General features: G+C 42.5%; 1 protein-coding gene across 22 annotated transcripts in view; it reads left to right on the forward strand.

Annotated features, from left to right (window-relative positions):
• The first annotated feature begins 1,264 nt into the window (after positions 1-1,264).
• The window catches only part of tcf7l2 (transcription factor 7 like 2), an 88,676-nt gene continuing 72,267 nt past the window's right edge, over positions 1,265-17,673 (forward strand). For 9 of the 22 annotated variants that reach the window (XM_039788142.1, XM_039788141.1, XM_039788148.1 and 6 more), the window contains exons 1-3: positions 1,267-1,901; positions 2,069-2,135; positions 2,314-2,438. In XM_039788142.1, coding sequence (XP_039644076.1) covers positions 1,716-1,901; positions 2,069-2,135; positions 2,314-2,438 — 378 coding nt within the window. In that variant the 5' untranslated portion in view covers positions 1,267-1,715. Of the gene's footprint in view, positions 1,902-2,068; positions 2,136-2,313; positions 2,439-17,673 lie in introns of all 22 variants that reach the window. The other 13 variants (XM_039788145.1, XM_039788157.1, XM_039788161.1 and 10 more) reach the window with 3 other exon arrangements.

A 17,673-nucleotide genomic window follows, 5' to 3' on the forward strand; every position in this document is an offset into this window, starting at 1 on the left:
TTGGTTGGAAGGAGCCAGCCATGTTGCAACACAGTGTAAGTGTCACCTGGATGTATGTATCAGCTCTATTTCTTGCTAGTTACATTTGAAATGCATTGCTGATTTTGTGATTGCTGCATCAAATATCGGCTATAATAGAAACTGCATTTCCTGAGCTGATGAGATAAGGTTAGTGAATCACCGGTGCTGAGCTCATCACCGAAATAAACACACACACACACATGTGCACAATCCCCTTGTTATTGTGGAGCAGGCATCAGGTTTTCCCCCTCCTATTGCTTTTATGTTATTATTATATGCAATGGTAGTTTTATTTGTATGTTATTTTGTGTGTATCCCTAATTAACCTGTTTTTACTCTGAAGCAATTGTTCAATATTTTATATTTTAGCATTTATTTGGTCTCTGTTGTTAATTTTTATATATATTATAATAGGAACATATTAAATAAAAAAATTTCTTCATAGAATAACTGGTGTATGTCAAATAAACAAAAGCAGGACACAAAAACAAAATATAGTTTTGTACACCTATAGCCTACTGTAAGAGATATCTTATAATTTCATGTGGTCAATTTGTTTTTTAAATAAACTGCAATCACATACACTACGGATTATCTTATATATGTCTTTTTTTAGGCTGTATTTCTGTAATAAGACGCAGAATTGGAGCATCCAAATCTACATCAGTTATTTGTGTCCAGTGTGGCTGCTGAGGGAGAAGAGAAAAATAAAAACAGCCCAGTCTGTGCTGCCTGTGAGGAATTCAGGTTAGTCCCAGAGGACATCACACCTGTCAAGAAAGCAGGATGCAATAACACCCTGAATCCCAAAAAATAGATCAGAGGAAACATTATTTAATATAATGAAAAATAGATCTAAGGCACTGACAAAACAGATATAATAGGGAAGCAAGCTTGGTGTAATAGCTTTTATTCTGCTTTGATAGGCCTCTATTTTATAAGCAAAAAAAAATAAAAAATACGGATAGGCCTACGTAGAGCCTGAATGTGAAGGATTGAAAAAATAAAAAACTTTAATTTAAACTGTAACTTAATTTGGCCCAGTGTGACAGACTGGTCGGGAATGGTGGAGTCAAACTGGTTGCAAACAGCCTTGAGGAAGTTCCCTCTTTTCTCTTCTTTTTTTCTCCACCGGGAGACCGCCCATATTTGCGTTTAATCCACATTTACAAGCAACTCCTATCTTCCTCCTATTTTACCATCACTGTCCTGCTCCCAAACTGCCTTTTTCCTCCTCACATGCTTTTCACTGCAGTCGTCCGCCGGCTTCCTAGAGCCTCCCTCTGTCTTTCTCTCTCTCCCCCCCTCTCTCCTTTTTTTTCCTCCTATTTATGAAAACGTCACTTCAAGTCCCTCCCTGTTTGAATCTCATTAGTTTCTTGTGTGTTTCTCCCTGTCAATAATCCTGAATCCAGACTCTCTCTATTTCCATCCCTCTCTATCTGTCAATCAGCGCCGCCTTTGAACTGAAAACCACTCCGACCAACTTCAACTCACTCAATCCGAGCGGCTCGGCTCCTTCTCCGGCTTCCTTTTTCTGCCAAGATTCCCTTCTTTTTTAGTTTTGTACCAACCGACAGGGCTTTGGAAAACGCCAATACAGACCCCAAACTTATACTCGGACTTTCTAGATCACCGAGATCAAGGGTTTAAAACTTCGTGTTTTGCCCCCAAAAAATTTTTGCACGGGAAAAATGCCGCAGCTCAACGGCGGTGGAGGGGACGATCTGGGTGCAAACGATGAAATGATTTCCTTCAAAGACGAAGGAGAGCAGGAAGAGAAAATTTCGGACTCCTCGGCAGAAAGGGATTTAGCTGATGTCAAATCTTCTCTTGTAAACGAGTCGGAAACGAATCAAAACAGCTCCTCAGACTCAGAGGTAAGTTGCACATTAAAAACGGGGATCGGTCGTCCCCGGTCTGTTAAGTTAGGGGCCTACATTTCTTACGTTGTCATTCTGATAGACTTGAAAATAAAGTTTACTATCGCCCCCATCGCCCGTTGTGTTAACTTTAACGCAATCCCTGTGTTTCATTGCATTTCAAGGCGGAAAGACGGCCTCCGCCTAGATCTGAAACTTTCAGAGACAAAACAAGAGAAAGTTTAGAAGAGGGTGAGTTTGTGCTTATTGTTCCACTCTTGGATTTTTTTTTTGCACCATGACATTATATGTGCCTGACGGAGTGCATCTCCTCCGCTTTATTCCTCATATGCATATTATGGGAAAAAAAGTTTTCAAGGCCACTTTATATAAAAAAACTTTTCTTCTTTCCCCCCCCCCGCCATGTTAGCTGCGAAAAGGCAAGATGGAGGGCTGTTCAAGAGCCCACCGTACCCGGGCTATCCATTTATAATGATCCCCGATCTCACAAGCCCCTACCTTCCCAATGGATCGCTTTCTCCAACAGCACGCACAGTAAGTTCATTTATTTACTACTGTATAGTGCACACACACTCCTCACGTACGCACACGGGCTCCGGGTAGACGCGGAGGCAGCCGGACACGGAGTGTTGTCACCCAGAAGTACAGCCGATAAAAATGTACAGCGAAGTTTTGCAACTCATGTAGTGTACAGTACAATGGCATGCATGTCCGCCTGCAGCTCCCAGCCTGTGTGTTTGTCGTGGGCAGCAGCTAGCATGCTAACAGTGCTAAGCGCTAGTACTCATTGCAATGAAAATGGTTATATAGCAGGTCATGTGCACTTGACATTTCTGCTTCTATGCTATCTGCAATTTACTTTAACAACTTTTAAATTCCATCCATGAGAAATGATAATAAAATAATATTATAATATTATTATTATGGTGTTATTATTACTGTGCAGGGTCTCCTGTATTCCAGGTTACAAGTGCATGTTTTTAACCCACTGAATAATGTAATTGGCTTGTGTTTGCACAGCCTCATCAAACATGCCCTTTTTTCTATCACACGCTGCATGAGCAGTCAGACCTTTACACTGCTTTCTGACACGCTGCAAGCAGTGTAAAGCAATGTAAAAGCACACAAATAAAATCACTATGCAAATGAGCTTTTCCAAGTGATTTGCATGTGTCAAAACCTATAAAGACACGTGAAAGGTGCATGCATTAAAATTTAAGAGCTTTGTTTTCATTTTTCCAGAATATTAAAATATAATTATTTCTTATTGATAATTTTTTTAATTTTTAAAGTGTAATTTATTTAATGGAAATGATTGTGCAACACTACATACTGTGCTCTGCATGTGCACCACCATTGCTTCTAATGATGAATCCACTGCCTTAAAAAAAAAAAAAAAAAAGCATGTGCCATGTAAACCCATATTTATAAATAAATTCATGTTGTTTAGACACAATCAACCATGCTATAATTATGCACACTTACTCATTTGCTCAGCACCTCGCTAGTCCCACTGGGCAATGGCAATCCTTAAGCGGCATAATTTTCTCAACCATGGGTGTTTTTTAGCCCCCCTATTTTAAACGGTTGCAATTACAAGTCTGTGCTTTAGGACCTGTCATCTCATTTTACAAGGTTAAGGCAAAGACCAGGCATTAGGAAACATGACCCCTCCACGCCCCCCCACCACCTCAGATTTTGCTAACGAAACTGATATTTGTCGCCTCAATTTTTTGAAAATAAATGCACATCTGACACATAATGCCTTCTTTTGTGTTTGACACAATTTCTGCTTTTGAGTTCAACATGATCGGCCCAGGTTTTTCACATGGATTCATTTTTGCTGCTTACACAATCCTCTCTACGCACATGTGTGTGCGTGTGTGTGTTTTATAGTTTAAAAAAAGATTTTATCATTCCCGGCATATGCACATATGAGAACATTTTGTCATTCTTTTCCTCTTAGTCAGCACGCCAGCCTTGTTAACGCTACTGGCTGGTATGTGGAATTAGTCACTCATTATTCTCATCAGTACTGACACAAACACATTCACAACAACAACAACAACACAACTGATTTGAACTGAGGCACTTCCTTGTTTCAGTGGCAGAGGTTTGTAGTTTTCTTTGTGCCTATCACTATACTATGCCCAGTACTAGTCAGAGGAGTGCTCATTTCATTGTGCTTATGCAGCAGCTAAAAAGGCAGTAAATCGGGTTGCATGGCTCGGGGATGCTGCGGCCAGACAGTGTTGACCTTTGCTCTCTTAATTCCAGCCCTGAAATACTATTTTCAGAAAATGAAGGATCTTTTTTTATTATTTAAATATATGCTACTTGATTTGGTACCTGTTTTTAAGTTTCCTCTCTGTACCACTTTTTTGTATACAAGGTAAAGTCAGTACAAAATCTTAAAGCCACTACTGATTATTGAGGAGATGCTTTTTCCCCCCGCATATTAGGAGACACCATTTATTACAGCTGAATTCACAGATCTACCTGAACAGTGACTGTAGATGATGAACATGGTTTTCGGCTTGCGGTGATCTTCCTACTGTACAGCCTCGGCCCCCACTGTCTGCAGCGCCCTGTGTGTCCAGCCATTAGAGCTTTGAAGTCAGCGGCCGCTGTAATATAAATGTATTAGACTTAAAGCTGGCATAAATAATTCACCTGGACATTGATTAGCTGTCTTGCTCCCTAACATGTCATGTGAGGCACTGAATATGACTGCTAGTATTATTGGAATGAGACTTTCTCTGTCTTGTCATGAATGGCTTGATTTCCCTTCATTTTTCTTTTTCTGCTCCTCTTGGTTTGGGCGATGCTGTGATATTTTTTTGAGCATGTGGATTTCAACATCTAGGCCTTTTTGAAATGTGTTTCTGTATTTAATATAAATGGTTTAAATTTAAAATTTCAGGTATTTCTCAGAGCAAAATTCGGATCATTTTAGATTTTTTTTTCTTCCGTCAGCTGGCACTTATCCTGATCTATCTGGACATTTTACCTTGTTTCTGTGATTTTTGTTTTTGCATGACTTAAGTGGGAGGAAAAAAAGAAATTCCCGCATGTGGGGCGGTTACCGTAATTTGTCTGACCTCTGGGAGCCATAATCAGTGAGAATTTGTTTTTCCTACCACCTAAGTCCAAGGAGGCTCACTATTTAGTATCATTTAGCAATTTGACATGAAGTTGTGCCTGGGCTTTGAAAGCCTTCCTGTCCTCCTCTCCTCTCCCTGCCGTCTCCCTCCTCCCCTAGCCTCACACAAAGGCCTGCTGGATCACTGGGTGCAGGTCGAATTGGAGAAGTGGCCTGCCCCCGTGTTTTTTTTTTTTTTATCTTCTTTCACTTTCCCCCTGTTCCCTTTGCTCTCTCTATCTCCCTTCCTCTCTCTGTCTACCTTTTGTTTCCTGCCGATGCTAACACAGGGCTTGTGAAAAAAGGCGGCAGGTTAACTGCGGTGCTGTGGGCTAACATCACACCTCAACAGGTCTGGAGACGCAGAGGCTCAGGGAGGGAAAGCGGGATCTGGGCGGCCAGCTCTCCTGCATCGGGGCTGCAGGGCCGTAAATCCACTGGCTTTATTTACTGCCTTTCGGACTTATGAATGTTAAGATATTTGACGCCACCCCTGGCCCCATAATTCTCCAAGCCTGGAGACTTTTGGCGGAGGTTTTGAGTTTCGACGTATAATTACGAGTAGTTTACAAAAGAACAAGAAAGTGTAGGGGTGGGGGTGGGGGTGGGGGTGAGGGGGATGAAAACGCCACACCAAGCATCCACCGCTGTGTTTAAAGTGAAAAAAGACGCTCCCAGAACCCGTGGCGATTCTACTACTAAGACGTTGGAAAGGCTTTGTGTGGTTGCAACAATAGCTTTTCTCCCTTTTCCTTCTTTGTTTCAGTTGTGTTGTCGTGCCAGGATTGCTCATGTTGCCGCATGATTCACCTTATTGAAAAATGAATCCACTTTTATACAGACTGACTTCTTCTTTATCATTTTTTTTTATTTTAGGAAGACATAATGGAGGATTTTATGGTCAGATTATTGTAATGAACATGCAGAAGTGAATGCAACACCACCTTCTTTGTGCTCACGTGCACACATTGCTGTGGCCTTATCTGTTATAATTGACACAGACAGACGGTATCTTTCCTAAACGTGGCGGCAGCATAAGCATAACAATGGTATATCATATGGATTATGTGTGTTCGGCTGCTGTAAATGGATTTTTGGCTGTTACAAGAGGAAAGATAGTTTAATGCGGATTTAAGGGATAGGGCCCACACCTTATCAAATTGGCTTTACATGTTAATAGGGCCTAATTGGTGTCCGCAGGGGGTTTCGTGGCATGACGCGGCCACATTTTGTGCCTCTAGCCGCAAAATGCACTATGAATTTAGTTGGAAGGTTGCGCTCCTTTTGTCTTGCAAATCACTTTTGTTTACAAAGTATGGCGGAAGCAGTCCCGCTCTCTCTCTCTCTCTGTCTCTCCCTCCCACTACTCCTTTTTGTGCTCCATCTCTTCCTCTCTCTCTACTGTTTCTCTCATCCTCTATTCGAGGAGAGGGGAAAGAAAAGGTCCTTATTTTTCTTCGACTCAATAAACAGTCATAAAAAGCACAATCTGCTTTGGATTTGAGGAGTTAAGTTAGAGAAAGGGGGGGGGGGGGCGGCTGGAAAGCAAAGTTTGGCACCATTAAATTAAAATTGGGGCCTGCTAGACATTAGCGGTGCACAGCACATTCTCGGAGCTTAATTAGTCCGAACTGTAATTGTTCATGGTCTGCCAATAGGAGTAATGCTCAGGAAAAGTGGAGTTGCACTAAATCGGCCCAGGGTTTTTAAAACAATAAATCACTTGCATATTTGTGCCGTGATTCAGATGGAGGCTCGACCTCTCCCATCTCGACATGTGGTAAATTGTAAAGTCAATGAATTGCAGATGTAGGGGTGGTGGTGGAGGGACTCAGAAAGACAGGGAGAGGGAGTACAGTAAGGTTTTGTTAGTGCCTTGTGAATGAATGGAAAAGATTTGTGCAGTTAATATTTACTGAGGACATATATATAAATATATATATATATATATTATTATTTTTTTCTTCTCTCAGCTAGAGGAGCTTAATTGTCTAATGCTGATGATGTTGGCAGGCTGTGCCGTGTGAGAGCTTACGCTCTCGTCGATCTGTCACTCTGCTTGAAACAAAAAAAAAATCAGTTGGTTTGTGAGTGTGTTTCTAATCAGATTTTTAACTAGTGCAAAGGGAGTAGTGGTTCCCTGGTGGCAGTGTGCGCTGGGTTTGGGTGTAGCTAACGTTCAGCTGCAGTCAAGTCTGGTTTGGGGCTGAACCTTTTTTTAATTAAATCATTGACTTCATTGTTTTTAATGTAATAACAGCTAATCTGATGCCTAATTTTGACTTCAATGTAACAGATTATGCCTGTTACTCATTAAGTCATAGCACAGCCTGCATCTTTTTTTTCTCTTTCTTTTGGTAAAACAAATTATTCTCAGAATGGATAAATCCATTTTCACCTCCTGTATCCTTCCTTGTTTCTGTCAGTGAGCCACCAACTCTGCTTTTCTGTGCCTGAGCAAAGAAAAAAAAGGCATTAGTTTAGCAGCTGTGCACTGGTGCCCCCCCCAGCCCCCAGTGTAACCCCCCTCCTCTCCCAGCCGTACCCCCACTCGCTCCCTCTTTCTCCCATGCCTTTCTATAGAGCTCAACACAAAGATAGTACTGTACATCTGGAATGTAACTTTTGTCATCTGTTAAATATAGGCTAGCTCTGCTCCTGGCCCACAGGGCTTGGGGCTCCCTGAAACATGGAAATTAAATTATTGTGTGTGTGTGTGTGTGTGTGTGTGTGTGTGTGTGTGTGTGTGTGTGTGTGTGTGTGTGTGTGTGTGTGTGTGTGTGAGAGTGCATGTAGACACCAGTTAAATTTGTATCCATATAAAGCATGTTGCTTTATTTTTATTTACTGTTTTTCCTTGGTAGACTACACATTTTGCGGCTCCTAGAATTGTTGGTGAGTTCACTTTTGATTTCAAAAGCAGTGCAGAAATATGCACAGAACCAGATATTGATTTGGTATTGGACCATTTTCTCATTCCATTTCTCATTTTAAAGGGAAAACATGAATATACACCAAACTACCTGACAGTACTTTCAAAATACAGTACATTTGTCTTTTTGAATTCCTGAAGGACAGTGCATAGCTGATCCATTCATCCCTGTTGACACTGTCGGTTGGTGGATTATGAAGCTTCCTCTCACTTTCCAGCCAATAGAGTTAACTTACATGGAGTTGTTTCAAATAAAGACTTATTGAAAATGAAGATAAGATAGATTATAGATGATGAGATTTGATTGGCAGCCTTACTGCACGGCATCCAGCTGAAAAGATAAGGTTTAAATGACTATTGATCGCATTTTTTTTTTAGATATGAAGGTTATGGTTAGGATTAGCTAGTTTTAAGAGATGATTAGGCTACCTAGAATTGGTATTTTCTCACAAAGTGTCATAATTACAAAACCATTGAAAATGTCATTTTCTAGAAAGGCAGTTTGACAGTTTGACTGTTGATTTTTTGAACTATTTTGTCCGGTGGAGCTGTAAATGTGCATTTAACCATTTGTGGTTGAAGAAAAGAAATCCACAGAATGTTATGTGGAGAATAGTTTGAGCTTAGGTATCACTCCAGAAATACTTCTGGTATGTGCATTTCTTTTTTTCTTCCTTCTCTCCGTCTTTTCCTTGCCTTGAATGTACATATTTCTTTAAGTTCATTCATAATGGGACCAGAGTGCTCCAGTAGCCAAATGAGTTCCCCAGTAGCGGAGTGAGAGGGAAAGCACGGGGCAGGAGGGGGGCTAGAGGGCGCAGAGAAAAGCGGGAAATGTGTGTTTGGGCTCTGCGTGTGTGTGTGTGTGTGAGTGGAGGGGGACGGAGGGGCGACGGCGGGGGGGGGGGGTCGGACGCACAAAAGCCTTCTGAATAGACCGCATAATTGCTGTTAATGCCAGGGCAATGAGAGCAGCGACAGTTCCTGGTTAGATGTCCAAACAATAGTGCCCCTAGGCTTCACATTTATCTTCCTGTTAAAAAGAAAAAAAACTGCAGGGACTAAGTGGAGAGGAACATAGATTGGAGCAGGCAAGTTTCAGTTTTCAGCCACGCTTGACAAACAGGCATGTGTTCATGTGTGTGGTTTCTGCCTCTGAATCAGCCCCCGTCACCCCCCTACCCACCCCCTCCTTCACGTTGCACTCCGCGCTTCCCACACTCATCGTCATCAACAAATTTGCCTTAAAAGCTCTGGGTGAGAAGGCCGCTGTAACGCTGGAGGAATTCTGGCGGTGCTGGCCTTCTGTTTGGATTGTGGCGTGTGTTAGGGAAGGGTCAAAGTGCACCGGCACTGACATGCATTCTGTTAAGAAAGGAGCTTCCCCTCTCACCCCTTTTTTTACAACAACTGATAGAGAGAGCTTGAGTCTCCACTGGAGTTTTTATTCCAGCGTGTGTGTGTGTGCGTGCGTGTTTGTGTGTGTGTGTGTGTGTGTGTGTGTGTGCGCGCGCGCACGCCATCACAGCTCTTAATGATCATGTCGGGCTAGATAATGACTAGCAGTGCCAGTGTGCACTGAACACCTGTGGTACACCAGCCTTGGCCATGTGGTAGAATGCTCTGGAATGTGCCACAGAAGAAGAATATCATTCATGCTAATGGGTTTAAAAAAAAAGAAAGAAAAGAAAACAATTTAACTTTTTGTTATTTTATTACTTTTTCCTCTTGTACATGAATAATCAGACAGTAGTGGTAGAAAATACTGGCATCTAATTCCATCCTAACATAGAATGGAAATTAGATCTTGTTACCTCATCTTATTTATCTTGTGGTAGTTTGCGCTCCTATATTCTGCAATATTTTTATTACAACATATTAAACATACATAACAAACTCTGTGCAGTATCAAAATTAGTTCAGCTACATACAGTTTAATATGCATATGGTGTTTTGTTTTTTTAGCAGTCTTGTTTTTGTACACAGTTTCTATCTCCAGTCTTAATGTGGTCAAGGGAATTTCTGGATGCAGATAATCTGTTCAAAATGGCTCAGATGGGAAGGAGGCACTTTGTGTGTGCTAAACACATAATGGAGGAGTTTAAGGTGATAAAACTCCAGTCACTGTATTTTTGATCTAGTAATTAAACTTTTAATTATAGCAGGATAAGCTGTGTGTGTGATTATGTGTGTGTTTGGGAAGCAGAGTGAGTCTGCTAATGAGGTGATCGTCTGCCTGTTTGTTGTAAAAGGTGGTGGATTCATAACTGCCCGCGAAAGGTGAGGGAGGTTTTAAGAGTGCACGCAGAAATAAATTCATCTGCTAATCTGCGGATTATGGTAGGATTTGGGGAGAAAAAAATGTTGGCGAGATTACTTGAAAATGCACAAGGCTAATAAAATGTAACCCCTTTACACTGGCGTGCCGTGTGGAACAGATTCTTTTTTTCTCCTAGTTGATGAACCAATTCCAGTGGAAAACAGATTAAGAGTAAATTCCCATGTTAGCTCTTTAACCAGCTGTTAGAGACCTATTTACACACAATAATAATACGCCTCTTGTAAAGACACAGCTGTCAACTTGTGTACAGCACTAGATAACATTTCATGTGAACAGCATGTCACATCCACACATGGCCTATGCCTCGCACGACAGCATTGAATTGCCAACCATTGTGCAGGTAATGTGTTTATTTGCCTCCAAAATCCAGCATCAAGCAATATGATTGGTAGTGCAAATTTAAATACACTACAATACAATTGTATGCAGTTATGTTAACAGACTGTATACTTCATATTTAAAATTAATTACATTTTAAATTACCTTTCAAATATTTGTTTTTTTTCCACTTTTTCCCCCCAAATGGATCTTCATATTTTAAACTGTACTTGTAATATGCATTGCACTGAAACTCAAAACATATGTATGAACATTGTTTTACCATGTTTTCATCTTTCAAAAAACTCCATCCACCCTTCTTATATACATTCCAGTATAGTGAGAGGCCGGTGTGTCAGTCATGGGTCAGGGTCAATTCCGAAAGTGAACAAATTGACTCACGGCACTGAGTGAATAGTCAATTGGCTTCCTCCCTCCAGGGGTCAGAGTGAATGGAGTGTCTTGTTTGGACAACTGTCCCGAGGTGAGATGAGTGGCCTTCACCGTTCAGCCAGAAGGGACGAACTGACAGACAGACAGACAGACAGGCAGACAGACAGAGGAACCAAATGCAATGGCAAACAAACGGAAAGGCATAAGGGAATGTGGCACTGTTATGGAAAACAATGCAGTGTACTAGTCCCCCTGACATTTGATTGAAATAATGACCTGCAGTGCACCGTCGTTGGCAGCTCTGATGGTGTCCACTACTGAGGCATTGACACAGGGAGGAAGTAATGATTGTAGTCTTCCTATAATAAAACCAAGCCTGAATGACAGCTGATTTAGTAGACCTCTGTTAAGTATTAAATGTAGATTAGTGTTGCACATGTTCCCGTACTCGAGTTTACATACTTTGGCACGGAAATGCTCCGAGGATGATTATTTTACATCCTGGTTTTCTCTAATGATGGGTCACAAGTCTTATTCCAACAGGTTTCTCTGTGGCAGTCCCGTTTCAAAACTGTTGGAGTGAGAGATTGAATTTCACATTTGGTTTGGAAACTACTTAAGTGAAGCAACCATTGTCAATGACCAAAATGAACAGCACAAAATTCCAAAGTTGTCTTCGCTGGATAAACCAGTAAGGAGATACTGGCCTGTAGCTTTTTGGATGTCTTGGTTATGTATAAACAATATTTAATCCTTGTGTTCTCCCAAACTTGTGTTATATAATCTTATATCTTTTAGTAGTAGTGAAATGGTAAAGGTCATTTGTATAATAAACATGGATACTATAAACATTTTTTAGCGTTATATTCTTAGTTAAGTTATTTTACTTCCCTGTAAGCCAAAGGTTAATTTTAGATATTAACCATGAATCTGAATCCTCTTCAGTCATAGTGAAAGTCAAGATTAGAGACAGGCATCACTGGGCTGGCGTGGCCTTTGTGTCATATGATGCACGTCACAGTGCCCTTTAGAACCAGGAGGCTCTTTATCTCCTCTTTACTGCCTCCTCAATCTTTATTGGCCGCCACACTTTGCATATTTGAAATATCAATAAAGATAAATTTCCAGCTTCGTCATTACAGGTGGCGTCAAGTGGTTATGATTTCAGGCTGGATCCTTTAGCGACGTGATGATTTTAGTTCTTTTAATAGCTTATCTTTCTTCCATTGGAGGCCAGCGTGGACTCTGGCAGTCAGCGTTTAAGTAGCCAGCACAGGCTTCTGGAGCATTTCTGGTAGATGAGTCCAGTTTTGCATGTCTATAAAAGCCCTTTGTCTGTTGGGGATGACCCTTGCTGTTGTAAGGCCTGTATCTGTCTCTGCTGAGGCAGGCAGGCAGGCAGGCCTGCAGTGAGGATGCAGCAGCTGGCTGAGGCCCAGGCACAGGAATGCTGTGTGTGCTGTTTAAACAGAGGCTCGTCTCAGTGCAGGCCTGGAGGAGCTGAGGGAAGGAAGTTGCTGCATGTTTACATAGCTGAATTGTCCTTTGGGCCCCCCCAGTGTCTAATGCACTTCTGTTCAAACATTCACAAGTGTGGAGATGACCCCCACTGATGCTGGTGTTCACAGCTCTGCCTTCACCCTGCCTCTGCTCTCTGTTTAAATGTGTGTTTGTGAACAGTGAAGACTCATGGCTACTACTTTCTTCCCTACCGTGGGTGTTTGCTGCTTTAACCTGGAGGCATGGATAATAGATAAAAAGTATTACAAGGCTCAATCTATCACACTGAGACATAAGGGAAGGGCAATGAAAAGAGTTGTACAGACAGATGAAGAGAGTGAAGGCAAGGTCCTGTCCAACAAGGAGCCAGACATTGACATACGGCGGAGTCGTCAAGCTAATTGTTGTTTGAATTACCTGTTATGATCCGATGACAAATCTCTCACACTCTTGCCACCGGAGCGGAAAATGTATCCGGGGATTGGCATGATCTTCGCAAGTGTGTAAACCTGGCTTCAACAAGATGGATAAATGCAATTATTGGGCAGACCTGGAGAGGGGAAAATCCATTTAAAGCCTGTAAAAGCTAAGCAGGGGCCGTGGTTAATTCATTTGGCCAATTTACGGGTGATGTACGAGTGTCAGGGCACATTAGTCAGGTGGGGGAGAGGTGAGTGTGTGTTGGCCCAGTGGGTTGGGTGGATGTGTTTTTTTTGCAAGGGGGGCTACATGTGAAGATGGTCTTTAGTTGCAGAGCAGTCTCCTTGAGACCTGGTTCCCTACTTCTCTCCGATCCTCCCCCTCCGCCGTCTCAGCGGACAAAACAAATGGAGCCTGGACATGGAAATGACAAAAAGATGCACTGAGTGCACTGAGTGAGAGGGAAGAGGGATTGCTTTGCAAATGAGGTGGAGAAACATGGCTGTGGTCTGCTGGGCGGCAGAGTGAGCACCACAATCTACGAGACAAACACACACACACACACACACACACACACACACACACACATCCTGCGAGTTGAATGACTGCTTTCTCTATATGCAGCAGTTGTGACCACACTGTGTGACCAGTAATAGTAATTAAATGCCCCAAAAGAGCAGACCTGTAACCTAACAAACACTTTAATTGCTATGTAATTAGAAGTGAGTGAAAGATAATGCATAGAAGAAGCAAGCTGAATAAAAAAAAAAAAAAAATGTTGCCCAACTTTTTATGTTAATGTTGATGTGTTATGATTTACTCTGACCCAGATTGACTTTAATACTCTCTGAGTTTTAAATTGAGTTATCATTACAGTGTGGAAGGCAATGCTTACTTTGGGTATTCAGAGCCCTGAGCACAGTGACCTGCTCACCTGACAAATGTTTCCTTTTTGCCCAAGCACTTGAAGTGCTTTTATGTTAACAAAATAAAAATATCATAGATGAGACTGAAAGTTATTTTCGTCTGTGTTTCTTGTATAGGGTGGACCTATTTGTGTTTATCAACTCTTGCAACACATTGACATTGGATGGCTTCGCTCTGCTTAGTCTGTTACACAGCCATTGTCTTGCTGGAGCAAAACCACTCAACGGTTACACAAGCTGAGCGGTATGCAAAAACAGTGGTTAGAGCATAGCCGGGCGGGTGAGAGGCGTTGAGGGAAGCTTTGGTTTACAACTCCAAGCCACAGCCTGAATCAGGGCACGGTTTGCTATCAGACGGAGAAACACGAGAGGCTAAGACCTCTCTCACTATGATGCCGATGAAGTGGTTTAGATCACACTTGAGTGCCTCTTGGTTCTGTAGATTTGGTTTGCTGGTGTACATACGTGTTTGCAGTCTGTGTCGGAGGCAGTGTGTGTTAGCATTTGTCACCTGACTGCCAAGCAGCCGGCTTCAGGGAACCATAGTCAGTGTGAATGCTGGGGCTTGTCAAAGACAGGTGCCAGCGCTGCCGTATAGCAGCTGGGAAAAGACCGCAATGCCCACAGTCAAGTGTGGGCCTTTGGGAGACAGCATCAGCTAGAATTCCCTGCTGGTGGGGGATCAAATGTGAAGGCCTCACTTCAGTCCCATGGCTTAAGGCTGAAACATGCTGTATGCGCCTGTGCATGCACCTTCTCCAGCCACTCCGTATACCATACATACTTTCCTCCTGTCTTTGCACTTCTATAGGGAGAGATGTTATTGCGCTCCAAAATAAACTTTGACATGTGAAGATCCTTGTTTTGCTTAAAGCACTGTTGCTTAGGTTTTAAGTGCTATCAAAGTAAGCAAGCCATTTTCATCTGAAATTGAATATAACAGCTGAACAGATTATGTTCTTATGATTCAAGTATTCAAAGAATGTAAGGTAAGAATTACACATTGTTCACACATTTGATTTCCAGCTGATCTGTTGTTTTGTTAAGCAGCTGCATTTTGAAGGAGCTAGAGTTGCACCGCACACCGATAATCAAACCGAAAAGACGTGCTTTAGGCAGTTAGCACATCCGCAATGTCTGGAATGTAGAGTAAGGCAACAGATCTACACACATGCTACGATTACATCATTGCAGACGTAAGACCTGTCATGTGCTAGTGAGCTCCAACAACCACAAGTGGCATTTAATGGCCTTTAGTGTTCCAATATTCCACTAACATTTGTTGGCTAATTCTGAATAAGTAAATCAATAAAAAGCTTTTATTCTGTATGATTATCAGATTCAGTCTTGCCTGGTTGAGTTTTATTTTAATTCAAAAGCTCTTTTTGATAACCCAACACAATATTAGGGATGTGGACTGACTTGTTATAAAATGATCATGTAAAATGTGCCTTCAACTCTTCTCTGTTAATGTTTTAATGTCTCTGACTTCCCTGTGAACAATGCGGTATTACATAGCAGCGTAAGCTTCTCTCCTAAGCAGAGCAATGTCACAACTGTAAAGTGGAACAGGAACTCCCCCGTCCTCTCAGGATGGTGGGGTTGTAGATGTACCTGGGAGCCATTACTCTAAGCCCTCGGAGCCTTCGAGGGGAAGTTCCATGGACCCTTTCTTCTCATTTACTACACTCGTCTTTGGGATCACTTTGAGTCCTGCAATCTGAAAATCCTGTGCTGTAAATATGCAGATCTAGTCATCATCTTCTCCTGATCCGCCTGCTCGCTTCTTCCCAGATGCTTGCCCACCCTCATGGGAGAACAACTGCTGGCTGCCGCCTATAGGCCAGTGCAATTCCTCGCCCTGACTCAGAAAAAGAAAAAACAAACGCATGGAAGTTTTCTATATGCTCCCACAGATCATTTTACATCAGTAGACGTGCCTCTTAACACAACTGTTCCCAGTTAGTGGCGAGCTGCCAGTCTTATTACGGTCACCCGTAGGACAAATGTTTTTCCCTACCACTGTGTGTAGTTTCATATGACGTGGCTTGGTTGTTATTCAAACCATTGAACCAACCAGTCAATTTTCTTCCTCTAACGCTTTGGTAAATTCAGCTGTACATTATGTCGACAAGTTTTGTTTAACATGGTCTACATTTGTCTACTCTTGGCATAATACATAAAGTTGTGTTTTAATATTACACCGATAGGTGCAAGAGGTAATTACAGAGAAGAATTGTGCTAAGTCACCCCGACAAGCAGCCGTAGAATTTATAGTCATCATCTTTTTATTGGTATGCCCAAGAACCACGTTTTGGTGATTGAGTTAACATTAGTGGTATGCCTCGCACATTCAGAAATGATCTCACTGAAAACATTTTATGCTTGACATTAATGAGGCCAGTCAGCACAGTTAATTTGCTGTTATTTAGCTCTGCGGTAGTGTTAAATCATAAACAGGCTGAGAGAGAGGCCTCACTAAGAGTAAGTGATGAATAAATACTAAAACTCTGCCCTGAAAGGACAATCTTGTTTCTTGGCTGGACAGCTCGACTGTTGGAGCTCCCTGGCCAGAGATTGAGATGCTGTGGTCTGAGACACTGGGAAAGTCAACCTCTAATTGTTCACAGAAGCCATTGGCATGAGGAGCTGAGAAATGATGAGTGAGGCATCACCGGGGTCCAATGCTAAGATGAGAGCGCTCACACTTGCCATTCAGGGTTTTTCGAGCCCACTGGGATGCTCCCCAATGACAAACTGGTTGTCCTAAAGAGAAGAAAAAAAAAACTAGAAAACCCAGCTCTTTTTTTGGCTCACGTTTAAGAGACAGACACTTTCTTCACGTTTTAAATTGGCCTTGTCATGTGGTTTCCTCAACTGGGCTGCCGGGAGCCGACTGTTTCCACATAGGCCAATGTTCTGTACCAGTTTTGGTTTCGAGAAAAATAAGGGTCTGTTTTTTCTGGCACTGATCACTATGGTATTAAACTTCCAATTTTTTCCGAGAGCTAACGCAGTCATGCATTTGTATTCTTCACGCCTTTTTGATCTCTGTCACAGTTGCTTGGCAAGAGACACGTTTGTCTCTCTGTCCTAACTCTGCCACGACCCTGTAACCCTCCCCCCTCCCACTTGTCGCACAAATCTTCGTTTTTGTGGCATTTTCCTGTGTGCCGTGATTTAGCAAATAACATCAGTAATGATTCAATTGGGCATAGAGTAATTGAGAGGCGGCCTGCTTGCCATCTGTCTGGTGAGATTACTACTTTCTGTGTAATTAAACGTGTGACCTTGCGGCCGTGGAGGGAGGTGCCAGTGGGCAGCTACTGCCAAAGAGCCAGGCCATCTCATTTTGAAGTTGGGGGGAGGCTGGCTGGGAGGGGGGAGAGTTGTTGTGCGGTTTTAACAGTTTAGCCCAGCTGCTAAAGATAGCACAGGCTGATGTGAGTCAAGCTTAAGTGGCAGTCTCCTTTACATGGATGTGTCCTGTGTGTGTGTGTGTGTGTGTGTGTGTGTGTGTGTGTGTGTGTGTGCATGTGTGCGTGTGTTTATTCACACACACCAACAAGCCTGTGTCAAAACCCAAGTCACCAAGCCTCAGTCAATTTGGCAATGCAAGAGGCGCCCCGCTGAAGTCAGAGTGATCCCTGTGTGCATACAGTGTAACCAGGAGAGGGTAGAGACGCTGGGTCCAAAGAGGGTGTGTGTGTGTGTGTGTGTGTGTGTGTGTGTGTGTGTGTGTGTGTGTGTGTGTGTGTGTGTGTGTGTGTGTGTGCGCTGGAGGGGTTCACGACGGG

Source organism: Perca fluviatilis, chromosome 21 (genome assembly GCF_010015445.1).
Source record: "Perca fluviatilis chromosome 21, GENO_Pfluv_1.0, whole genome shotgun sequence".
NCBI lineage: Eukaryota > Metazoa > Chordata > Actinopteri > Perciformes > Percidae > Perca > Perca fluviatilis.